This window comes from Phyllobates terribilis, unplaced genomic scaffold (assembly GCF_046119375.1).
Source record: "Phyllobates terribilis strain yellow unplaced genomic scaffold, ASM4611937v1 Scaffold_3__8_contigs__length_932513732, whole genome shotgun sequence".
NCBI lineage: Eukaryota > Metazoa > Chordata > Amphibia > Anura > Dendrobatidae > Phyllobates > Phyllobates terribilis.
In genome coordinates this window covers 315349409-315376205 of record NW_027362763.1, presented here as the reverse complement: position 1 = coordinate 315376205, position 26797 = coordinate 315349409, and the positions used below count along the sequence as shown (strand labels likewise).

The 26797-nt window shown below is 41.4% G+C and overlaps 1 protein-coding gene across 1 annotated transcript; it reads left to right on the top strand.

Annotated features, from left to right (window-relative positions):
- The first annotated feature begins 4230 nt into the window (after positions 1–4230).
- On the top strand, positions 4231–25663 carry AHSG (alpha 2-HS glycoprotein). Its single transcript, XM_073675007.1, has 7 exons — positions 4231–4509; positions 5488–5595; positions 5891–5975; positions 7789–7952; positions 9547–9660; positions 12592–12681; positions 23997–25663. Exons 1-7 carry the CDS (start codon positions 4306–4308, stop codon positions 24231–24233), a joined length of 1002 nt encoding a protein of 333 aa, XP_073531108.1. The 5' UTR covers positions 4231–4305; the 3' UTR covers positions 24234–25663.
- The last annotated feature ends 1134 nt before the right edge of the window (positions 25664–26797 follow it).

Below are 26797 nucleotides of genomic sequence, written 5' to 3'. Positions count from 1 at the left end.
CCTCATCCCCCAATCCCGGTATGCGTGGCACCCCTCATCCCCCCAATCCCGGTATGCGTGGCACTCCTCATCCCCCCAATCCCGGTATGCGTGGCACCCCTCATCCCCCCAATCCCGGTATGCGTGGCACCCCTCACCCCAATCCTGGTATGTGTGGAACCCCTCACCCCAAATTGAATGGAAAATCGGCTCAAATTGTTAGCGGACACCATGTTGCGTTTGGAGAGCCCCTGATGTGCCTAAACAGTCGAGCTCCCCCACAAGTGACCCCATCTTGGAAACTAGACCCCCAAAGGCACCTATCTAGATGCATAGTGAGCACTTTGAACCCTCAGGTGCTTCACAAATTGATTCGGAAAAATGAAAAAGTGGAAAAAAAATACTTTTTCATTTTTACGAATCAATTTGTGAAGCACCTAGGGGTTCCAAGTTCTCACTATGCATCTAGATAGGTGCCTTGGGGGGTCTAGTTTCCAAAATGTGGCCACTTGTGGTGGAGCTCCACTGTTTAGGCACATCAGGGTCTCTCCAAACGCAACATGGTGTCCACTAACAATTTGAGTCGATTTTCCATTCAATTTGTTAGCGGACACCATGTCGCGTTTGGAGAGCCCCTGATGTGCCTAAACAGTGGAGCTCCCCCACAAGTGACCCTATTTTGGAAACTATACCCCTCAAGGATTTTATTAAGGGGTATAGCGAACATTTTGAACCCAGAGGTACGACACAGAATTTGATAACATTAGGTCATCATATTGAATAAGTTGTCATTACTCTTGAGCGCAAGTGCTCGCTACTTGAGTTTGCATCGGGTACTCAGGTATGCACCATGTATCACGGGTGCTCAAGTGAAATGCTCGAGTCCCTGCCCCGCATGTTTCACGGTTATTAGACACCCCCAAAAAAACATGCGGGGATCGCTCGTGCATGGCAGGCAATCCCCGCAAGGTTTTTTTGGCCGCGAAGCATATGGGGCGGAGACTCGAGCACCCGAGATACTCAGTGCATACCCGAGCACCCGATGCAAACTCAAGTAGCGAGCACTTGCGCTCAACACTAGTTGCCATATCGTCATCTTTTTTTTTTTTTTACATTGGAAAAAAAACAACAACCCCAACCCTAACATTAGCACAACCCCAACCCCAGCCTTAGCGTTTATTTTTTACGCCGTTCCTCATGCGGTATAAGTGATGAGATTACTTTATTCTTCGGGTCGGTGCGATTACAGCGATACCAGAATCATATCGGGTTTTTATGATTGACAGCTGTCACACACTAAAAGACACATATTTTGTAAAATCTAGTTTTTGCATCGCCATATTTTGGCAGACAGAGTCATGTGACGGCTTTTTTTTTGGGTCCTGCAATGCCTGCACATGAGGAAAGAGACATAGTGAACCAAAAAAACTATACTACATTTCAAATTGGAGGTATTTGCTAATATTATTATTATTACACCTACTACATATTGGGAATAGGATCTTGGAGATGGGAATACCCCTTTAAATACAGTATATACTGGTTATGTAGCATATACTCAAAATAGTGGCACAGATATTTGAAAATTGGGTGTAACTACTAGTTTTATGTACCGTAATTTCTTTATTTATTTTGAAAATGGAAATTAATAAAACTTACTTCTGGACTAGAAGAATGCTGCTCTGAATATTGTGTTTTTGATGTATTTTTTTGATGCACTTTCTCATTTTTAGGTTAAGTTCCCACGAAGAATTTTTGTTGCTCCTCATTTTCACTGTGAAGAAAAAGCAGCGTATTACAGTTGCAGCAAGGTGGAAGGGATTTTATGAAATCTTATTGCCACTGTTTTTTTCTTTTTTAATACTGCGTAAAATGACCCTCAGTGCTTACTTGAAATGCACAACATGTTGGTTTTATGTGCGGATTTTCCTCATAGAATTGTAGAAAGGTGCAGAAAATCTGCAAATAAAAAATGCATATGCGGCATAAACGTACTAAAAACACATGTTATACATGTATGACTGTGTCATTAAAGTTTTGTGAAAGCCAAATACCAGGAAATATCAAAAACAAAGCAGCTTAACTTAAAACTTTAGAGTTAAAAACGAGATAAATACACATGTAAAAGATACACTAAAAAATGCAATGAAAAAAAAAAAACCAAGTAACCTAATTTACCTACCTGGTGAGATTTTTGATGTCACAAATTTTCTGCTGCATTACTGCAACTTACATCACGATCACACATTCAGTAATCGGTCAGTATTTTACATCAGTATGTGTAAGCCAAAACCAGGAGTGGGTGATAAATACAGAAGTGGTGACGTGTTTCTATTATACTTTTCCTGATTGTTCCACTTCTGATTTTGGCTTACACATACTGGTGGAATATACCAGTGGTCTCAAACATGCGGCCCGCAGGCACTGTAAACCCCTTGACGATCGCAGCTGGTCAATATCAGTGCTATATTTCAGTTGAATGTGCTCTCTGCACAGCAATACTAATGCCAGCGGCTGACATCGGCGTGTCATCGTATGACATCACGGCCATGTGCTGGCATGCTGATGTCAGCTGCTGGCCTATGATACTCTTGTCGAGTTTGATACCCAGCTGCTGGCCTATATACCCAGCCAAGATTGATACCCCTGTAATATACTGACTAAATACTGATCGTGTGAACATGGCCTAATACTTATTGTGGGAGCGTAGTCTAAGGTTATTTGCACATGACGTATTTTTCAGCTGGATTAAACCTGCGCAGATGAAGTCGACTCAGGAAAATGACCGCCAGGGTTTTCTGAAGCGGCTTCACCAGGGAAAACTCGGCAGTTACACTGGCGTCTAAATGACCTTGTGTGCACTTACCCTAAGGCTATGGTCACACCAGTGTATATACTCTGATTTGAGAGCATCGGGCCGATTATGCTAATCACACGCTGATGAGACTCTGATCAGTGTTTGATCACAGTTTGATCACAGTGTGCTCCAACTCGGATGAAGAGAAGATGGAAAAAAATGTCTCCATCTTCTCAATTCTGTCAGTCTGTGGAAATTATACTGCAGTCCAATGTTTTCCATTGACTCATTGACTTGCATGGACAAGTGCGATCCGAATACTGGATCAAACTCAGGCACATTGCGTTTTTATTCCTCAGACCGACTCAGTTAGAGGAAAAAGAAGGACATGTACTCAGCCCCAAATAATAACAGTGAGATCTGATGTTCTGCCCGAATGCACTTGGACCGAAAACATAGTCAAGTGCTCAAGCACTAATAGGTGCAGAATTGCTGAATTAAATCTGCAACGTCAAAAACGTACTAAATATTAATCGTGGGAATGTGGCCTTATGCATTTTTGTTACAGATTCAAGGACGCACATCCAGTTGAAGTTTGCGCTGGCACCGGTGGGCCCCTCACCCACACGGGCCCGAACATGACCTCTGTGACTGCGCTCCTTACGCCCCTGGCAATGACACTTGCAAAATGTTAATCCCAAAAAGCTTGATTGTTTGGATCTACCATCTTTATTGTAGCTCATAGAGTTGGCACACCCTTATCCACTTAATTCTCCTTGGCTACGCCTCTCTCACCTTAACATTCGTCTCCATCATATTAGCTCTTTAGGCTGTCCTCTGCTGTCCATCATGTGGCTCTTACTTGCAATGGTCTTATTGTGGGGTTGGCGTCTTGCCCTTTAGCCAGTGCTGTTGAACTGACTTAACTTGATGCTCTGCTTTGAAACTTAGATACTGCTTATTTTGAGAAGGTCATCAGTTGGCTAATAGAATACTGTTATAACCTAATAGCTAACATGTATCCAACCAAATCTGTAATTTGTTAACTTCAGGCACTTTTTGGATTTTTTTTTCCCAAGCAATCCACTATTTTGTCTCCTCCATCTATTGCTTGGTGCGAAGTGATTGGCTCATCTTAGTTATGCGACAGGGGTTTTTCCTGTCTGTGTACCATCCCCCCTGTGCAATAAGGAGTCATATCAGCTCCCCAGTGCCACAAGCTGATGTAACATGATTATAGATGTAAGACTCTCAAAAATTCTTCTATTTCATAGTCTACAGGACGAAATAGAGGAGACCAGACAGCACACAGAATATTCGTGCATTTACATTTCCGAAGTCTAGCTAGACAAATTGATTTCTCAAATGTTTATTCTTCTGTTTCATTTGCACAGGTCTGATATGCCAGAGCAAATATTTTCCCTGGCAAGACCATGATTCATGTGCTTTATATAAGGAAGCTGCCATGTGCAGCTCTATTCCTTTCTCACATACAGCATCCAGAGGTAACCCAGGCAGACTGGAACATCATGAAGCCGCTGATAGTGTTGGCCTCGTTACTCCTTTGTTGCGCTGTTGTACGGCCTTTACCGCAGCCTGGTCGTATTGTAAACTGTGATGATGCAGATGTGCATGAAGCAGCTAACGTAGCCGTGCAGCACATTAATAGCCATCGCAACACTGGATATAAGTTTACCCTCAACCGAGTTGAAAAAGTCGACGTGCGCCCTTCGGTAAGCTAAATATTTAAAACGGCTGAGATAGTTCTGTGGATACTAGATTTCATGTGCTTGTTAAATCATGAACATATCTAATCAAAGAAAATGTAAGTATTTCGATTTTTAAATTTTAAAGAGTCCAGGTAATGCCGTAATAGTAGACATAGTAACATTGGTCACCTTATGGAAGAGTCAGATGGCCGTATAACTCAGATAAGTATCGCAATGCAATGCTCGAGCTCCTGACCCGAGCATGACAGCTGCAAAGAAATACATGCTGTCATGCTCAAGTCAGCAGAGCCGCCAGCCAGTCCAAGCATTGCGTTACGATCCTATCTGAATTATATGTCCGTCTGACTCTTCCCTTAAAATTAAAATATACAAGACACAACCATTCACTAGAAAATCAATAGCTAAGATTTTTTTTTTACCTATAAAGTCTTGTTCACATGCCTTTTTTTGCTGCAGTTTTTCCCATGCGTTTTTCAAGGGTAAAAAATGCTGCACTTTATAGTACAAGCAAAATGAATGAGATTTCTGAAATCGCATGCTCATTCTGCTTCTTTTTTCATTCCTCAAAGCCTTTTTTTCAAAGCAGCAGCCTGTCAATTTCTTTCTGTGTTTTTGCAGCATTTTTAAAAAGTCATAAAAATGTGCATATTACTAAGCATTTTTACCCGCCAACACTCTGGTTTTTGGTGCAGAGACATCTGCTCCAAATATTCAACGTGTGCACATGTATAATTGTATATATATATATATAGTACCACTTTACTGTGTTCTTTGCTCATTTCTCTTCTGAAGAAAAAAAAACTGATTTTTTTACAGACTGTAAAAAAAAACCAGTTGGCAGGTAATGCTGAGTCAAGATCCAAATATTGGGAGATTTGGCTGAATCAAAAATATAATTATATGAATTATATAGAGTATCTTGCTTTCACAAGGACATAATACATACAATGTAATTGAATTGTGTTTGCTTTTGTTTTTAAGGCATCTGGAGACCTTATATTCTTGGAGTTAGATCTCTTGGAGACAAAGTGTCCATCTATAAGTCCCAGGCCACTATTGGATTGTGTTGTGAGGCCAGTTATGGAGCAGGTATGTATGTATAATTTGTGCTAAGTAAATCATATTGCTTTTATGTGAGGCATAAGTCAGAAAATAAGTAAAGATCATGAAAAAAATTCTTAGCTAGACTGCGATCCTATGCTATAGTGCTAGTACCAGCACAGGACCACTTATTCTGATAACCTGCAAGGGAGTTTGTAGTCTCTCGATGGGCTGCAGACAGGCACTATCATACTTTGCTGACGTTGCGCTCTGTCTCCGGTGTACTGCTACTGTTTCAAGCATCACATGATGTATATTACTGGCTGTGTCTTTTTATTTGCAGGCAGTGGAAGGAGACTGTGATGTGAAACTTCAGAATCAAAATGGCACCTTTAAAGTCATTAGCACCCATTGCAAATCTGAACTGGGTAATTTCCTGAATTTAGTTAAAATATCTATAGTAAAATTAGAGAGAAAATTGGCATTTAATAATATAATGATTACCTTCCTATTATATAGGAACAAAGATTCTGATTCATTGAGAGTGGTGTTTCGTTAACCACTCTTATTATTATTATTATTTATTTTTAGAACACCATTGAATCCATGGTGCTGTACATGTGATAAGGGGATTCATACAAATATAAAATTACAATTAACAAAATAAAATTGACATATTTTACAGATGGGGAGAGCGTCCTACACTCGCAGACTTACAGTCTATAGGGTGATGGGGAAGGAGACAGTAGGTTGGGGATGTTGAGGTAATAGTGGGGTCATTGCAGGCTGTATGTTTTCTTTAGGACATGGATTTTAAAGTTCTGTCTGAAGGTTCTGAACGTTGTAGACAATCGGAAATGTTGGGGCACGGAATTTCAGATGATGGGGGGTGCTCGGGAGAAGGTCTTGAAGGTAATTGAGTGAGGAATGTACGAGGGTGGAGGAGAGAAGGAGATCTTGTGAGGGCTGGAGATTATGTCTGGGAGGATATTGGGAAATTAGTTCAAATATATATGGAGAAGACAGATTATGGACAGCTTTGTAGGTCAATGTTAGTAGTTTAAACTGTATCCATTGGAAAATTGGGAGCCAATGAAGAGATCTGCAAAGAAGAGAGGCGTAGGAGTAGCCAGAGGAGAGATGGATTAATCGGGCAGCATTAAGAGTTAAGGATAGACTGGAGTGTTGCGAGAGTAATAGTTGGAAGGCCAGAGAGGAGGATATTGCAGTAATTGAGGTGGGAGATGATGAGGGCATACACTAATATTTTAGTAGAGTGTTGAGGAAGGAATAATTCTGGAAATATTTTTAAGTTGGAGGCTACAGGAGGTGGTAATAGCTTGGATGTGCGGTTTGAAGGACAGGGCAGAGTTGAGGGTTTCACCGAGGCAGCGGACTTCAGGTACAAGGGAAAGCGTGATGTCATTTATTGTGATAGATATATTGGGTAGGGGAATTAGGTGATATGGAGGAAAGATGGTTAGTTGGTTTTGTCCATATTAAGTTTTAGGAAGCGAGAGGAGAAGAAGATGGATATGGATGATAGAGACTTTGCGATTCTGGACAGCAGAGAGGTGATGATAGATTTATATATCATTAGCATATAGGTGGTACTGGAAGCTATTTTACTTTGAGTTAACATAGGCCAAAGGTATAGAGACATTAATGATGGGCATGTAAGAATGAGATACGTCGTTAACGAATTCAGCACATTTTATTAATGCTGTGCACCTGCATGTGCCTCACCAGAATTGTTACTCCAGTCGGGGACTCCTCCCAGCCCCACCCATATCAGCAGAGTTGACTGGTGTGAAAGCACCAAAAGTCACAAAATTTTTGTACAACTCTGCCTTGTGCAAAAAAATTTGTGACTTTTCAAATTGTTTTAAGCCAGTTTCCTGGTAAAAACAGTTTTATGAATCACCACCCTTGATTTCTTGACTGTGACACAATTACCAAGTTAATCACAGTCCCAGATTGTTGTCATGCTATACGTTGAACTTTCTCAGAATCCATGGGAGGATATGACTACTGAGTTAGGAGTTGGGGCAGTAGGCAAAACTAAGCCAATTTTGGCAAAATTATATGTAAATGTAAAATAAATAAAACAGGATTTTATACATTTGCAGGAAGCAGAAATCTGGTTACCGTTTTTGTTTTGCTTTTTTTCATTTTTAAGTACAAACCCAAAGTGTTCCATTTCCAAATGTTATATACAGTGACTTTTCTGTCTTCCTTTAGATTCAGCAGAAAATATACTCAGAATCTGTCCTGACTGTCCACTGCTGGCACTACTCAATGATACCCAGGTTGTGCATGCAGCTGATGTGTCCCTTCACAAATTTAATGGAGGAAACAACACAGCATTTTACTTACTCCATGAGATTGGCCGGGGAAGAATTCAGGTAAAAATCGAACAATTTGTGGTCATTTTGTCATATATTGTATGCACATTATAGGCAAATCAAAGGATCACTCAGGGGTATATTCACTTTGCAAGCTTCCATACAAATATACCTTTATAGAAATTGGAAATTAATGGGATACAGTATAATAATTACACTAGTGTGATATTGGTTATTTCACAAAATATATTTCTAAGACTTTTTTTTAATAAAAAGTCTACAACCATCTAAATTAGTTATCTATGATATTTTTTTAAAGCAGAGGTAGGAAAATTACCATTGGCGAGGGAAAATAAAATACATGTAACCGGTGCTGGTACACCGTGGTAATGGAAGTTTGGAACCATATAAAGCAGCCAGCAGCTCACCATTTCTGGTGCATTGTGACAGAAATAAGGGAGGTCCCTATGATGAGTTATTGGACAGATAGGTTTAGACTCTATCTACGGATCTGTGGCCTGTGTCTGCCCTAGCCATTGGAGCCATTGGGCTATGTATTGAGTTATCTGCTGGTTGTAGAGGTTACATAGTCAAATTATCAGGCAAGTCAGGGGCATGTTCTTGTCAATGATGTGATCAGTAGAGTTTTATGTTTAGAGACACAAGATTGAGGATACATGGTGTATGTAATATTGAGTTTGCGGGGTATTTTCTGGCTCTCCACATCTGTAACACGTCAGTTCCACTTTAACTAAGATAATACATATTTTAAAACTTATCTTGTGCTAGAGTTGTTTTAAGGGAAATGACATACATTTATTTAGTTATCATAAAGGAAGGGCTATTCCGATCTTGATCATTCATGGCATATCCATGGCAAACATACTTAGCAATATCCAGAACTCCAGGAGAAGTATATGGAAAGAACTGTGCATGGGTGCCATCTCTTCATTAATAGCAGATTGAGAAGTGGCTCTGCTCTCCAGATATGTGAAGGTCCCTTCATCCAAGCAAACAATGCAATATCCCACTGGCGGATACAGACAGAAGAGGGCCCTGTACAAGAACAGTATATGAGCCCTTTGCTGTCCAATTGCTCATCATAATGCACAATTACACCAGTTTTGGAGCTGGAAGTGGTCCCTTTACCTTTTGGCCATCTGTGTGGCTGCACAGGTTGCACCAATGATATGTCCGCCCCTGCCATATGCCATGGATATGCTATAAATGTCAGAGATAGGAAAATAAACCTTTAATTGGAGTCTGCCACACCAAAAATTGCTGACTGAACCACTTATACAGGTATATAGGGGATTTAGCACCTATAAAAAACATACCTATACTATAGATTTTACTAATTTAGTTGACATAAAAAACGACTTACTTTATATGCAAATAATGGGGCTTGCTGCACCTTTGGCGTGGCCAAGAGCTCATTGCACTATTATGCCTTGTCGATATGTATACTGAGCACTGTCATATCTTGATTGAGCGCTGCCGAGCTCACATAATGTTATTGCTGGCTCTCAGTTCCGGCTCCTGTCTACATTGACTTTCACTGACCGAACTATGCTAGCCTGTAGTATTAGATGCATTGTTGTACTAAGCTTATATTTCTAAAGAATTACCAATTCAATTTTTACATTTTTTGTAGTCCGGCATAAGCAATTCGGTACATGTTGAGTTTGTTATTGCAGCAAGTAACTGTACTGTAGAGGAAGCCAATTCTGGAATTGTCGCATGTGTGGAGCAAACTGGAGCTGGTGCTGTAAGTATTTGTTTCATGACGTAGGATATTGAGCTTTAAAAACATCTTTACTTTCAGGTCTCCATATTCCTCTTATAAGGTCAATTTCAAACAGCCATAATAAGTTTGTGTTAGGATCTGTAGAAAAAGATTCATTAGTTTCTGAAGTTAAAGCTGCCTGAAGCTGGCCTTATTAGGGTATTGTAATTTGTAATGTAAGAATTTTGCAGGATATGCAGTAAAACCCTCCAATTACCCACAGTTGACTTGTGTATATATAACCTCTGGCAAAAATTATGGAATCACCGGGCTCGGAAGATGTTCAATTCAGTTGTTTAATGTTGTTGAAAAAAAGCAGATCACAGACATGGCACAAAACTAAAGTAATTTCAAATGGCAACTTTAGGGCTTTAAGAAACACTAAAAGAAATCAAGATAAAAAATGTGGTACTCAGTAAGGGTAATTTTTTTCAGACCAAGCAGAGGGACAAAAATATGGAATCACTCAATTCTGAGGAAAAAATTATGGAATCATGAAAAACAAACACACAAAAGAATACTCCAATACATCATTAGTATTTTGTTGCACCACCTCTGGCTTTAATAACAGCTTGCAGTCTCTGGGGCATGGACTTAATGAGTGACAAACAGTACTCTTCATCAATCTGGCTCCAACATTATCTGATTGCTGTTACCAGATCAGCTTTGCAGGTTGGAGCCTTGTCATGGACCATTTTCTTCAACTTCCACCAAAGATTTTCAATTGGATTGAGATCCGGACTATTTGCCGGCCATGACAATGACCTTATGTGTCTTTTTTCAAGGAATGTTTTCACAGTTTTTGCTCTATGGCAGGATGCATTATCATCTTGAAAAATTATGTCATCATCCCCAAACATCCTTTCAATTGATGGGATAAGAAAACTGTCCAAAATATCAATGTAAACTTGGGCATTTATTGAAGATATAATGACAGCCATCTCCCCAGTGCCTTTACCTGACATGTAGCCCCTTATCATCAATGACTGTGGAAATTTGCATGTTCTCTTCATGCAGTCATCTTTCTAAATCTCATTGGAATGGCACCAAACAAAAGTTCCAGCGTCATCACTTTGCCCAATGCAGATTTGCGATTCATCAATGAATATGACTTTCATCCAGTCATCCACAGTCCATGATTGCTTTTCCTTAGCCCATTGTAACATTGTTTTTTTCTGTTTAGGTGTTAATGACGGCTTATATTTAGCTTTTCTGTATGTAAATCCCATTTCCTTTAGGCAGTTTCTTACAGTTCGCTCACAGACATTGACTCCAGTTTCCTCCCATTCGTTCCTCATTTGTTTTGTTGTGCATTTCCTGTTTTGGAGACATATTGCTTTAAGTTTTCGGTCTTGACGCTTTGATGTCTTCCTTGGTCTACCAGTATGTTTGCCTTTAACAACCTTCCCATGTTGTTTGTATTTGGTCCAGATTTTAGACACAGCTGACTGTGAACAACCAACATCTTTTGCAACATTGTGTGATGATTTACCTTCTTTTAAGAGTCTGATAATCCTCTCCTTTGTTTCAATTGACATCTCTCAGGTTGGAGCCATGATTCATGTCAGTCCACTTTGTGCAACAGCTCTCCAAGGTGTGATCACTCCTTTTTAGATACAGACTAACCAGCAGATCTAATTTGATGCATGTGTTAGTTTTGGAAATCAAAATTTACATTGTGATTCCATAATTTTTTCCTCAGAATTGAGCGATTCCATATTTTTTTTCCCTCTGATTGGTCTGAAAAAAATTACGCTTACTGAATACCACATTTTTTATCTTGATTTCTTTTAGTGTTTCTTAAAGCCCTAAAGTTGCCATTTGAAATGACTTTAGTTTTGTGCCATGTCTGTGATCTGCTTTTTTTCAACAACATTAAACAACTGAATGAACATCCTCCGAGCCCGGTGATTCCATAATTTTTGCCTGGGGTTGTATATTTGACATTTGTAGACAAGTTAGCCACTTTATAGAAACATTTACCCCTTAGACCTCAGTCCAGAACCTCTCATGCAGCCAAATCAGTTCTCATACTTTGCACTGACGAGGGTCAACAGCCCGAAACACTGTGTCTGCAAATTTAAATTCTGATTTGGATTTTATCCTAAGTCATATTGCACGACTCGTTAAAGCGTTGATTGTAACTTGTAGGATTGCTGCTTCCAATAGGTGGCGCTATAGAGTTCGAGTCCTCTTTTTCTCTGAAGAGGCAATTTGCATATTCCACTTCATAGTAAAACGTTCTAACCTAATGTGTCATTAAATGTTATGTTGAGTTATACTAAAGTGTTGCTGTGTCTATTTTTTTACCCCTGGTCTTCACTGGAAGACCCTCTGCTGCTCATTGAGGGGTCATTTAAACAACAGTCTCTGCATCTATGGGATTTAATATTGCAGAAGTTAATTGATTTACCCACATGACTGCTTCCTGACTTTCCCGTCATGTATCCTCTTCTGCGAAGGTACTTTAAGTGTCCAGTGCAGATTTTCCTGTATCTCCATTTGCACTTAGTTTAGCCACTTTTTAGCATTTGTGTTTAAGTAAAGGCAACAAATAATGGGACATTTATATCTGGATAATTGGATATATAGTTTTTCGTTCCATTCTATGGCCTTGACAGTAGTCTGTGGCCGCTGGATGGGAGAGGGATTACCGCCTCTTTCCTGGCGGCGCCCCTGGCTCTTGTTTTGATTAGCCGGGCTGGCACAAAGCCCTCGCTGCAATGTGACGCACAAGTGATGTTGCAACTGGCCGGCTAATCAAAATAACAGCTGCGGATGTCACCATGTAAGAGACGGTACTCCTTCACCCATCCAAAGGCTGCAACCCTTTGTCATGGCTGACTAAATTGGCCGTGTGAATATATTTTGCACCAACTCTAATCAGAATTTATTTTTGATTTGCCATTACAGAATTTTGGATTTTGCTCTGGATCAGTTGTGAAAACTCCAGGAGCAGTAGATGAGGACGTTGTAGCTCAATGCACAGTCTATGAGCCTCAGGTACTCACATATCTATATATTTTCTTTTACAGATGCACATATGTTAATATAGATATAATAACATGCATTATCGTTTACTTATAGCCCATGGAAGGAGGTATCAATGTAATTGCCACCATCTCAATTATGGGTCATGATCTCACTTCTCCCATTATCTTTTTCCTACTCCAACAAGTACACAGACTAAACAGATTGCTCCAAAATTCAGTAAATTGGTGCTAAACATCACATGCCATCTCTAATATGCTGTTGTCCAAAATATATTCATTCATCTCCTCTTTTTCCACTCTACATCTGTGCACACCGTAGATTATAACCTTTCTATGAATCCAATCAATTTGTGTGATTACAGTCATGGAAGTTATGTTATGTTGAATGCATTATTTGATAACGAAGTATAATAATAGAATGAGTGTATATAATGTGATATCATAAGCAATATTTGTCAGAAAAATGGTATGTTCACAAAGATACATATAGTTTGTAATTTTCACTGGTCAGAATTATATATATATTTATATACAAATAAATATATATACAGTACAGACCAAAAGTTTGGACACACCTTCTCATTTAAAGATTTTTCTGTATTTTCATGACTATGAAAATTGTACATTCACACTGAAGGCATCAAAACTATGAATTAACACATGTGGAATTATATACTTAACAAAAAAATGTGAAACAACTGAAAATATGTCTTATATTCAGGTTCTTCAAAGTAGCCACCTTTTGCTTTGATGACTGCTTTGCACACTCTTGGCATTCTCTTGATGAGCTTCAAGAGGTAGTCACCGGAAATGGTCTTCCAACAATCTTGAAGGAGTTCCCAGAGATGCTTAGCACTTGTTGGCCCTTTTGCCTTCACTCTGCGGTCCAGCTCACCCCAAACCATCTCGATTGGGTTCAGGTCTGGTGACTGTGGAGGCCAGGTCATCTGGCATAGCACCCCATCACTCTCCTTCTTGGTCAAATAGCCCTTACACAGCCTGGAGGTGTGTTTGGGGTCATTGTCCTTTTGAAAAATAAATGATGGTTGGAACCAAAGATCTCAAATTTCAAATTTGGAATCATCAGACCAAAGCACAGATTTCCACTGGTCTAATGTCCATTCCTTGTGTTCTTTAGCCCAAACAAGTCTCTTCTGCTTGTTGCCTGTCCTTAGCAGTGGTTTCCTAGCAGCTATTTTACCATGAAGGCCTGCTGCACAAAGTCTCCTCTTAACAGTTGTTGTAGAGATGTGTCTGCTGCTAGAACTCTGTGTGGCATTGACCTGGTCTCTAATCTGAGCTGCTGTTAACCTGCGATTTCTGAGGCTGGTGACTCGGATACACTTATCCTCAGAACCAGAGGTGACTCTTGGTCTTCCTTTCCTGGGGCGGTCCTCATGTGAGCCAGTTTCTTTGTAGCACTTGATGGGTTTTGCAACTGCACTTGGGGACACTTTCAAAGTTTTCCTAATTTTTCGGACTGACTGACCTTCATTTCTTAAAGTAATGATGGCCACTCGTTTTTCTTTACTTAGCTGCTTTTTTCTTGCCATAATACAAATTCTAACAGTCTGTTCAGTAGGACTATCAGCTGTGTATCCACCAGACCTCTGCACAACACAACTGATGGTCCCAACCCCATTTATAAGGCAAGAAATTGCACTTACTAAACCTGACAGGGCATACCTGTGAAGTGAAAACCATTTCCGGTGACTACCTCTTGAAGCTCATCAAGAGAATGCCAAGAGTGTGCAAAGCAGTCATCAAAGCAAAAGGTGGCTACTTTGAAGAACCTAGAATATAAGACATATTTTCAGTTGTTTCACACTTTTTTGTTAAGTATATAATTCCACGTGTGTTAATTCATAGTTTTGATGCCTTCAGTGTGAATGTACAATTTTCATAGTCATGAAAATACAGGAAAATCTTTAAATGAGAAGGTGTGTCCAAACTTTTGGTCTGTGCTGTGTGTGTGTATATATATATATATATATATATATATATATATATATATACAGTGCTGGCCAAAAGTATTGGCACCCCTGCAATTCGGTCAGATAATACTCAGTTTCTTCCTGAAAATGATTGCAATCACAAATTCTTTGGTATTATTATCTTCATTTAATTTGCTTGCAAGGAAAAAACACAAAAGAGAATGAAGCAAAAATGAAATCATTGGTCATTTCACTCAAAACTCCAAAAAAGGGCCGGACAAAAGTATTGGCACCCTCAGCCTAATACTTGGTTGCACAACCTTTAGCCAAAATAGCTGTGAACAACCGCTTCCTGTAACCATCAATGAGTTTCTTACAATTCTCTACTGGAATTGTAGACTATTCTTCTTTGGCAAACTGCTCCAGGTCCCTGATATTTGAAGGGTGCCTTCTCCAAACTGCCATTTTGAGATCTCTCCACAGGTGTTCTATGGGATTTAGGTCTGGACTCATTGCTGGCCACCTTAGAAGTCTCCAGTGCTTTCTCTAAAACCATTTTATAGTGCTTTTGGAAGTGTGTTTTGGGTCATTGTCCTGCTGGAAGACCCATGACCTCTGAGGGAGACCCAGCTTTCTCACACTGGGCCCTACATTATCCTGCAAAATTTGTTGGTAGTCTTCAGACTTCATAATGCCATGCACACGGTCAAGCAGTCCAGTGCCAGAGGCAGCAAAGCAACCCCAAAACATCAGGGAACCTCCGCCATGTTTGACTGTAGGGACCGTGTTCTTTTCTTTGAATGCCTCTTTTTTTTCCTGTACACTGTATGTTGATGCTTTTTCCCAAAAAGCTCTACTTTTGTCTCATCTGATCAGAGAACATTCTTCCAAAACGTTTTGGGCTTTCTCAGGTAAGTTTTGGCAAACTACAGCCTGGCTTTTTTATGTCTCGGGGTAAGAAGTGTCGGTCTTCCTGGGTATCCTACCATACAGTCCCTTTTCATTCAGACGTCGACGGATAGTACGGGTTGACACTGTTGTACCCTCGGACTGCAGGGCAGCTTGCGCTTGTTTGGATGTTAGTCGAGGTTCTTTATCCACCATCTGCACAATCTTGCGTTGAAATCTCTCGTCAACTTTTCTTTTCCGTCCACATCTAGGGAGGTTAGCCACAGTGCCATGGGCTTTAAACTTCTTGATGACACTGCGCATGGAAGACTCAGGAACATTTAGGTCTTTGGAGATGGACTTGTAGCCTTGAGATTGCTCATGCTTCCCCGCAATTTGGTTTCTCAAGTCCTCAGACAGTTCTTTGGTCTTCTTTCTTTTCTCCATGCTCAATGTGGTACACACAAGGACAGAGGACAGAGGCTGAGTCAACTTTAATCCATGTTAACTGGCTGCAAGTGTGATTTAGTTATTGCCAACACCTGTTAGGTGCCACAGGTAAGTTACAGGTGCTGTTAATTACACGAATTAGAGAAGCATCACATGATTTTTCAAAGGGTGCCAATACTTTTGTCCACCCCCTTTTTTAGTTTTGGTGTGGAATTGTATCCAATTTGGCGTTAGGACAATTCTTTTTGTGTTTTTTTCATTGAAGACAAATTAAATGAAGAGAATAATACCAAAGACTTTGTGATTGCAATAATTTTCAGGAAGAAACTGAGTATTATCTGACAGAATTGCAGGGGTGCCAATACTTTTGGCCAGCACTGTATATACACACACTGTATATATTTATATACAGTTGAAACCAGACGTTTACTTACACTGTATAAAGACACATATGCATGTTTGTCTCAATATCTGACATGAAATCAGAATAAACCTTTCCCGTTTTAGGTCAATTAGGATTACCATAATTTTTAATATTTACCAAATGCCAGAATAATGAGAGAGAGAATGTTTTAAGGAATTTATATTACTTACTACAAAGTCAAAAGTTTACATACACTAAGATTACTATGCCTTTAAACAATTCTGGACTGCCCATATGATGATGTCATGTGTATGGAAGCTTTTTATGTTTTTTTTTGCAACATCTGAGTTAATTAGAGACACACCTGTGGATGTATTTTAATGCACACTTGAAACACACTGCTTCTTTGTATATCATCATGGAAAAGTCTAAAGAAATCAGTCAAGATATCAGGAAGAGAATTGTGGACTTACACAAGTCTGGCTCATCCTTGGGTACAATTTCAAGATACCTGAAGGTGCCTCGTTCATCTGTACAAACAATTATACGCAAGTACAAACAAGATGGGAATGTCCTGCCATCATACTGCTCAGGAAGGAGATGGGTTTTGTGTCCCAGAGATGAACGTGCTTTGGTCCGACATGTGCCTATCAACCCAAGGACAAAACCAAAAGACCTTGTGAAGATGGTAAGATTGTGTCAATATCCACAGTGAAACGAGTACTGTATCAACATGGGCTGAAAGGCCACTTTGCCAGGAAGAAGCCATTACTCCAAAAGAAACATAAAAAAGGCAGATTAATGTTTGCAAATGCACACAGGAACAAAGACTTTAATTTTTGGAGACATGTCCTGTGGTCTGATGAAACTAAAGTGGAACTTTTTGGGCATAATGACCATCGTTACGTTTGGAGGAAAAAGGGAGAAGCTTGGAAGCCTAAGAACACCATCCCAACTGTGAAAAACGGGGGTGGCAGAATCATGTTGTGGGGTTGTTTTGCTGCAGGAGGGATGGGTGCACTTCACAAAATAGATGGCATCATGAAAAAAGAAGATTATGTGGCAATACTGAAGCAACATCTCAAGACATCAACCAGGAAGTTAAAGCTTTGGCGGAAATGGGTCTTCCAAATGGACAATGACCCGAAGCATAATACCAAAATGGTAATAAAGTGGCTTAAGTCAATGTTTTGGAGTGGCCATCACAAAGCTCTGATCTCAATCCTATTGAAAATTTATGGGCAAAGCTGAAAAGGCAGGTGCAAGCAAAGCGACCTACAACCCTGGATCAGTTACACCAGTTTTGTCAGGAGGAATGGGCCCAAATTCCGACCAACTATTGTGAGAAGCTTGTGGAAGGATATCCCAAACGTTTGATACCAAGTCATTTAGTTTAAGGGCAATGGTACCAAATAGTAATGAAATGTATGTAAACTTTTGACTTTGCAGTAATAAAAATGCCTTAAGATATTCTCTCTCTCTCATTATTCTGGCATTTGGCAAATATAAAAAATTATGGTAATCCTAACTGACCTAGAACAGAAAAGATTTATTCTGATTTCATGTCAGTTTTTGAGAAAAACATGCATATGTGTCTTTTTCCACAGTGTATGTAAACTTCTGGTTTCAAATATGGGAGTACCCCCAAAAACGAGAATTGATGATTTAATTTTTTTTTAAATCAAGATTACATCTTGAAAACATTAATCCCCTTCAAAATACTGCCCATTTGATCATCTGCACTTGTCCCAATGGTTTTCCACAGTTCGAAATATTTTTATATTCTATTGAACTAATGTTGGTAACTGCCGCTAGCTATTTTTTTCTTAACCTTTTCTACATCCTGAAAACACTTTCCCTTTAGGTTTTTCTTCATTCTTGGGAATAAGAAGATGTCACAGGGGGCTAGGTCGGGTGAGTAAGGGGTTTGAGAAACCGTTGTGATGCCGTTTTTCACCAAAAATTGGTTGATTTTCAATGCTGTGTGGGCAGCCGCATTGTCTTGATGAAGCAGCCAGTCCCCTGATTGTCACAATTCAGGTCATTTTTTCTCACTGTCTCACACAATTGCTTCAGCACTTGCAGATAGTAATGTTGGTTCACTGTGGTGTCCTGAGGAACAAATTCAACGTAAACGACTCCTTTGATGTCGAAAACACAAACGATCATGGACTTCAAATTTGATTTTACTTGCCGTACTTTTTTTGATCTGGTCTTCCACTGGCTGGGCTGCTGTTTTGTTTCAGGGTCATAGGCAGGGTCGGTCTGGCCTGGCGGGAAATCGGGAAATTTCCCGGTGGGCCCCGATATGAGAGTGAGAAAATTGGTGGCCGGGGCCCTTTAAAAGTGTGAGCCCTTTAAAAGCGCGGCTGAATCAAATGTAGCGTCGCGCGCATGGCACATTCATTGGTGACAGCAGGCCTGCAGTGACGTGCATGCAGCATACTTACCACGTGAGTCTCTGACACTAAGAGGATGGATTCTTTCTGAGCGGTGACACGCACTGCGCTCTGCTTTCCCGCTGGCTGGCAGACTGTGGTGACGCTGACGCCGCTCTCTCCTGGCCTCTGATACGCGCGCCCGCGCTCTGCAGTGCTCTCTCTGCTCCGGGGCCGTCCTATGAAACACCGGCGCCACCGAAGCTGATGTCTCGCTCTGCTCTCCCTGCTCCCGGGCTTCTGATACGGTCCCATCCCGGCTCCATATCTGCTCTGGCCTGCTCCCCTGTAGTAATACCGGCTCCCGACCAGGTGGTGGCACCGCCCCCTTCTCTCCTGCTCTGACTGGGCTTTTTTATACCGGCTCCGGGGCTGGATATGTGGAATGTGGCCTGGCCTGGAATTGGAAACAAGACTGCAGGCCTACAGCTCTCACTGCTTCAATTTCATGTCAAGAGCACCGTGCCAAATAGTCAATAACGTTTTTATGGGTGAGTTATATGGCTGTGTGTGTGTGTATATGCCTGCATGTGTGTGTGTGTGTGTGTGTATATATGTGTGTGTGCATATATGTGTGTGTGTATATATATGTGTGTGTGTGTATATGTGTGTGTATATGGCTGTGTGTGTGTGTATGCCTGCATGTGTGTGTGTGTGTATATGGCTGTGTGTATATATGCCTGTGTGTGTGTATATGCCTGCATGTGTGTGTGTGTGTGTATATGCCTGCATGTGTGTGTGTGTGTATATGCCTGCATGTGTGTGTGTGTGTGTATATGCCTGCATGTGTGTGTGTGTATATGCCTGCATGTGTGTGTGTGTGTGTATATGCCTGCATGTGTGTGTGTGTGTATATGCCTGCATGTGTGTGTGTGTATATGGCTGTGTGTGTGTGTGTGTGTGTATATGCCTGCGTGTGTGTGTGTGTATATGCCTGCATGTGTGTGTGTGTATATGCCTGCATGTGTGTGTGTGTGTATATGCCTGCATGTGTGTGTGTGTGTGTGTATATGCCTGCATGTGTGTTTGTGTGTGTGTGTATGCCTGCATGTGTGTGTGTATATGGCTGTGTGTGTGTATATGCCTGCATGTGTGTGTGTGTATATGCCTGCATGTGTGTGTGTGTATATGGCTGTGTGTGTGTATGCCTGTGTGTGTATATGCCTGCATGTGTGTGTGTGTGTGTGTATATGCCTGCATGTGTGTGTGTATATGCCTGCATGTGTGTGTGTGTATATATGCCTGCCTGTGTGTATATATGCCTGCCTGTGTGTGTGTGTGTGTATATGCCTGTGTGTGTGTATATGTCTGCTTGCGTGTGTGTACTGTATTTGCCTGCATGTGTTTGTGTGTATGTATTTGAGTGCCTGCATGTCTACGTGTGTATATATGTCTTCACACGTGTGCGTACTTCCCTGTGTGTCTGCATTTTTGTGTGTGATTGTCTGAGTGTGTCTGAGCATGACTGCGTGTGCATTTCTGTGTGTGCTTGCCTGCGTGTGTACGTGTCCCCATTTCTGTGAGTATGTGTATCTGTGTGTGCATATTAGGGCTCTTTCACATGTCCTGATATTTACGGGACTGGAGATATCCGTGTCCACCTGTGTGTAATCCGTGTGACCCGTACCGGCGCTTGGGAATCAGTGTACAGTTAGCGCTGTTCCCAAGAGCCGGGTGCTGAGCGCTGCCCTCATCATAGATCCCTGCCGGTGCTGCGATCAGCAGCAGCAGGGTCAATGATGAGAGTAGTAGTCTACTCCCTCCGTGTCCAACTGTAAAAATAGGAATAAAATAAAAGAATCCTTATACTCACCTCTCCTAAGCGTCACCCGCTGTGATCCGTGTGAGCGCTCACGCCGAGGAGAATGACTCCTGCAGCGAGCGGGCCCCGGAGCTGCGCTCAGTGATTGACAGGGCACCCCTTGTTGAGCGCAGCTCCGGGGCCCACTCGCTGCAGGAGTCGTTCTCCTTGGCATGAGCGCTTGCACGGATTACAGCGGGTGACGCTTAGGAGAGGTGAGTATTAGGATTTTTTTATTTTATTCCTATTTTTACAGTTCTACACGGCGGGAGTAGACTACTACTCTCATCATTGACTCTGCTGCTGCTGATCGCAGCGCCGGCAGGGATCTATGATGAGAGCAGCGTTCAGCACCTGGTGCTTAGGAAGAGCGTTGTCATCAGTGTGCGGGATGTTTTGTGGGAGGTGCAGCAGGTAAAAACATTCATTTGAATGGGTCTACGTGTGTCAGTGTCTCTGGTACGTGTGGAAACTGCCATCGCATGTACTGACGTGTGAAAGTGCCCTTAGTATGTGTCTGTGTGCGCTTGTTTTCGTGTGTGTAAGCGCGTTTCTGCATGTCTGTGTGGTCTTCCGAAGATTTATTATATTTGGGGAGAGATGGGAGAGAAATTTTAGGAGACAGAATGGGGAGATGTGTGAAGAAACAGTATGATGAACCAGAGGAGGGGTGGGAATGAGTGCAGGAACAGAATGGGGAAGAGGGATGTATGAGGAAACAGTATGGAGAGTGGGGGAATAGTGTGAGGAGACTGTATGGAGGGAGAAAAGTGTGAGGTGACAGCACAGAGACTAGGTAGTGTGGGGGAAGGTATAGAGATGCGGCAGTATGGGGGAAACAGTGTGAGGGCACAGAAAGGGGGGAACAGTATGCTGAGGAGGGGGAGTGTGATGAAGGGGCACAGTATAGAAACTGGACAGTATAGGGGGGACACAGTGTGAGAGGACAGTGTGAACAGGGGGCCCAGTATGGTAAGGAGAGGACAGTGTGGAGAGGGGGCCCAGTATGGAAAGGAGAGGACAGTGTGGAGAGGGGGCCCAGTATGGTAAGGAGAGGACAGTGAGGAGAGGGGGACCAGTATGGTAAGGAGAGGACAGTGTGGAGAGCAGGTACCATAAGAGGGGTAGAGTGTATGTCATGTTTTGTGCAGGGAGCATTGTAAGAGTTAGGTTTATTCAGGGGCTCAGTGTAGATATTTTTATTCAGGAGCATTATAATGACTCTGCTATCTTTAAGGGCATCGTGTGGGGATGTGCTGCAGAAGACCGGAGAAGATGGAAGTCTGCAGAGATGAGCTGTGGATGAGAAAACTCATCATGGAGTCTGGACAAGATGGAGAAAAGAAAGAGAACAACTCTAATCAGAGAAGACGTCTCAGGTAAGATACCTGGATGTAAATGTTCATTTGTGATCCTGCCTACGTCTCATCAGTACTGTGGTTCCTGTATGGTCCACAGTCTGATGATGACTGATAACAACTCCCAGTATCTCTATTGTTAATTACATACTGGGAGTTGTAGGTTTATGCGATACAAATATATATGGGGCTGACCTGACATTACAAATGATGGTGGTTCAGATGATGTATTCATGTACTGATGTGTTTGTGCGCGTCTGCGTATCTGGAATAATATGTATTTTTGTAAGATGCGTGTATGTAACTGTGCATTGTGGTGTGTAATAACATTCATATGCTTGGGGCACCTTTACTAAATCTATTAGGTCTCTTTCACATGTGTTAAGGAATTCCATTTGTCTTTCCACATTTAGGAACGGACAAGTGAAATTTGCTAACCTTGTCATAACTGTCACCATAGGGATGTGCTTGTATGGAGCGGGTTCAGGAGCTGAGCCTGCTCCATACCGAGCAGATGTCGGCTGTGTTACATAGCCGGCGTCTGCCTGTAACAGCAGTGATCAGAGCTCGCCTTGATTGCTGCTGTTTTGAGTATTTAAGTGCCCTTGTCAATCACTGACAGCGGCATTTTGATAGCACAATGGCCGGTGCATGCAGTCACCTGCTCTCTTCAGCCCCCTGTGACGCAGTTGCAGGTTGCTGATGGGTTGCCAGTAGTGCTGAGTGAGCGTGGTTGGATAAGAGACATTACAGTTACCGCGAACTACAAAGTGAGCGTGCTGCAATAACGTCCGGCACCTTGATTGTGACACTTCCATGGAGCCCAACCTCAGGCTGAGCTTCATTGAATGACTAACATGGTAGCTGCACCTGGCAACTAGTGCTGAGTGAGTGTGGTCGGATAAGGTGTGATCCCAGCATGCTCAGGTGTTATCTGAGTATCTTGTAGTGCTCTGCTAATATGCTCTAGTCCCTGCAGTAACATGTTTTGCGGCGGTAGACAGAAGCAACACATGCAGGGATTACCTAACAAACAGGCAATTCCTGCATGTGTTGCGTCTGTCTACCGCCCCAAAACATGCTACCCTGGGGATTCGAGAATAGTAGCAGAGCACTACAAGATACTCAGATAACACCCGAGCATGCTGGGATCACACCTTATCCAACCACGCTAGCTCAGCACTAGTTGCCAGGTGCTGCTGCCATGTTCGTCATTCAATGAAGCTCAGCCTGAGGTTGGCCTCCATGGAAGTGTCACAATCAAGGTGCCGGATGTTATTGCAGCACGCTCACTTTGTAGTTCGCGGTGACTGTAATGTCTCCCTCCTTGCACCGATCCTATGACAGGAAGCGAGTGGTGGCAGGGAGAATAAAATGTAATTTTCTCCGTGTAGCCAACGCTTTTCCAATAAGCCGTCTAACCAGGCTTTAAACCCTATTTACCTGCAGATTAACCCCATATCTGCAGATAAATATAGTTTTTCAAGGTGACAAGTTACCATTAAAGGCACTCTGGCAGTACGGAATGACTGTTCGAAGAAAGTCCTGCCGCTCAGTGCTTCACAGCGCGGCCAATCATGTAATTATAGTACATTATAGAAAAGCATAACAAGTAATAAAACCGTTTATGGTGGGCTGTAGTGTGGGCCCCTAGAGTCAGTTTCCCTGGTGGGCCCTAGGCACCCCAGTCCGACCCTGGTCATAGGTGTAACACCAAAATTCATCCTCTATGATGACTTTTGACAAAAAATCAGGGTCACCCCTCTTACTCGACCGACATAGCCCCTTCAAACTTTTTCATATTCCCAAGAATAATAAAAAACCTAAAGGGAAAACGTTTTCAGGACGTAGAAGAGGTAATAAAAAAATAGCTGGAGGCACTTAACAGCATTGGTTCAGAAGAATATAAAAAAAAATTTGAACAGTGGAAAAACCATTGGAGCAAGTGCATATCATCTAATGGACAGAATTTTGAAGGGGATTAATGTTTTCATTAAGTAAGTAATTTTCATTTTTTGGGGGTGCCCCATCATATAATACACTGTATATGTGATTAGGAACTTTGCAGAACTAAAACTTTTTTCTTTTCCAGCCTGGAAAGGTGGTAAAAACTGAAGCACCACAGGTCCCCCTGGCACCATCACAAACTAACGTTGTGTCACATTTTCACCATAACCTACATAATCCCAGCATGGGTCCTCTTTCTTCGGAATCAAACTCTGCTGAGCAAATTCCAGCTGCCACAGCCAGTCATGCTGTTAGGAGGTCGCTAACTGGCAATCCTGTGCCAAGTCTTCCCTTGTGTCCTGGCAGGAAAATACATTTCTAAAATGCAGTTAGAAGAAAATACTTGTTTTGCTGGCTACTGTTAATTTGTTCTCCTATAATCACATTCTATCAAAATCAGATGAAATAATAATAATTTTTGATTTTTAGGACAAATAATTGTGCTGTTTCCTTGAAAAATTCTGTCCCACAAATTGGTATTTCACAAAGTGTAATATGGTTGAAAAAGAAATGCATTTTTTAAATGCTAAAGGCCCTTAGAAGAAAATCAGCCAAACCTATTGATTTTGGCACGACGGGACTGAACACATTTTAATGTGTATGGGGTCCACCCAACTCTCCATGTTAAGTTACATCGCCCAATCATATTGTTTCTCAGAGAGATAAGTTGACACCAGAGGTGTCTGGAGAGGATTGTGTTGTGTGGCAGCAGCTTATTGCACTCTCCTTAAGACCTCCTTCACATGTTCGTGTTTCCAGTAAATATGGTATCCTTTTTTTTTACGGATACCACACATACACATTATAAGCTATATTGCTAAGAGCCAAGTTTATGGGTCCATGAAAAACACGTACAGCATAGGGATGGCACCCGTGTGCCTTACGTGTGCTGTCCGTATTTAACTTTGCAAAGTATATGAGAAGTTTTGTAATTCATTTCTTTCTTTATCCATACTGGAAAAACGCTGATGACACACAGATGGTAAAAATGACCACACGGATGACACATTGATGGACATGCGGTGAGGAGGCCTAATGAACATACTTGCACACTCAGCCGAGCTTGAGTGTGTATGATGGATTGGGAATAGATAACTGACTGCTATCTAATGTGAATGGGCACCTTATGAGCCCATAATAAACCATTATTTTGCTACAGGAGCTCTATAGTGTTCAAGATCATCAGATTGAATCATAGAGTGCTTGATCATAGTACACAAAGGATAATCTTCTCATTTGCATTGTTGACTGGTATTACCGATAGTAAGCTGTCAAAAAAGATAGAAAAAAAATCCTTAGCAGGCATTGTTAAAGGGGTATTCCCATCTCCAAGATCCTATCCCAATATGTAGTAGGTGTAATCATAATAATATGAGCAAATATCTCAAATTAGAAATGTAGTATAGTATTTTGGTTTCGCTATGTCTTTCCTCATGTGCAGGCTTCACAGATAAAGTCACAGTTAGTTAGCTAGTTGCTAGTGGTCGTAACCATGGATACCTAAGGTCCTGTATTGCCTGCACATGAGGAAAGAGAGATAGCAAATCCAAAATACTATACTACATTTCTAATTGGAGATATTTGCTAATGTTATTATTATTACACCTACTACATATTGGGATAGGATCTTGGAGATGGGAATACCCCTTTAAGGCAAAGTTCCTCAAAAAATGAATACATAAAAAATACATATATTTGGTACTACTGTGCCCACAGTGTTACTAATGCATGTATTAAAGATGTTAGACTCAAGGTATTGACTGTTCCTACTAAATGTTTCCTTTAAAACAGAACAATCACAGTGTCTTTCTGCCTTAGGACATAGCACAACTTATTTCTAACAGTTTAGTCCACACTACCTCACTTATATTTCTCAAATACGAGCATAGGCAGAATCCAGGAAGTCTGTGACCACCAAAACTCAAATGATACATTCATATAGGCCCCTATAAAAATGATACTTTAGATTTACATTAAAAAAAAGTTTTATTACATATGTACAGCGCAGACCAAAAGTTTGGACACACCTTCTCATTTAAGATTTTTCTGTATTTTCTTGACTATGAAAATTGTACATTAACACTGAAGGCATCAAAACTATGAATTAACACATGTGGAATTATATACTTAACAAAAAAGTGTGAAACAACTGAAAATATGTCTTATATTCTAGGTTCTTCAAAGTAGCCACCTTTTGCTTTGGTGACTGCTTTGCACACTCTTGGCATTCTCTTGATGAGCTTCAAGAGGTAGTCACCGGAAATGGTTTTCACTTCACAGGTGTGCCCTGTCAGGTTTAATAAGTGGGATTTCTTGCCTTATAAATGGGGTTGGGACCATCAGTTGTGTTGTGCAGAAGTCAGGTGGATACACAGCAGATAGTCCTACTGAATAGACTGTTAGAATTTGTATTATGGCAAGAAAAAAGCAGCTAAGTAAAGAAAAACAAGTGCCCATCATTAGTTTAAGAAATGAAGGTCAGTCAGTGCGAAAAATTGGGAAAACTTTGAAAGTGTCCCCAAGTGTAGTTGCAAAAACCATCAAGCACTACAAAGAAACTGGCTCACATGAGGACCGCCCCAGGAAAGGAAGACCAAGAGTCACCTCTGCTTCTGAGGATAAGTTTATCCGAGTCACCAGCCTCTGAAATCGCAGGTTAACAGCAGCTCAGATTAGAGACCAGGTCAATGCCACACAGAGTTCTAGCAGCAGATGCATCTCTTCAACAACTGTTAAGAGGAGACTTTGTGCAGCAGGCCTTCATGGTAAAATAGCTGCTAGGAAACCACTGCTAAAGACAGGCAACAAGCAGAAGAGAGTTGTTTGGGCTAAAGAACACAAGGACATTAGTCCAGTGGAAATCTGTGCTTTGGTCTCATGAGTCCA

Excerpts from the sequence above, each read along its gene's own strand:
- AHSG (XM_073675007.1), top strand. The coding sequence starts at position 4,306 with ATGAAGCCGCTGATAGTGTTGGCCTCGTTACTCCTTTGTTGCGCTGTT. Across the intron at positions 5,596-5,890 it reads TGAGGCCAGTTATGGAGCAG|GCAGTGGAAGGAGACTGTGA; the intron begins GTATGTATGTAT and ends TTTTATTTGCAG. Across the intron at positions 12,682-23,996 it reads GCACAGTCTATGAGCCTCAG|CCTGGAAAGGTGGTAAAAAC; the intron begins GTACTCACATAT and ends TTTCTTTTCCAG.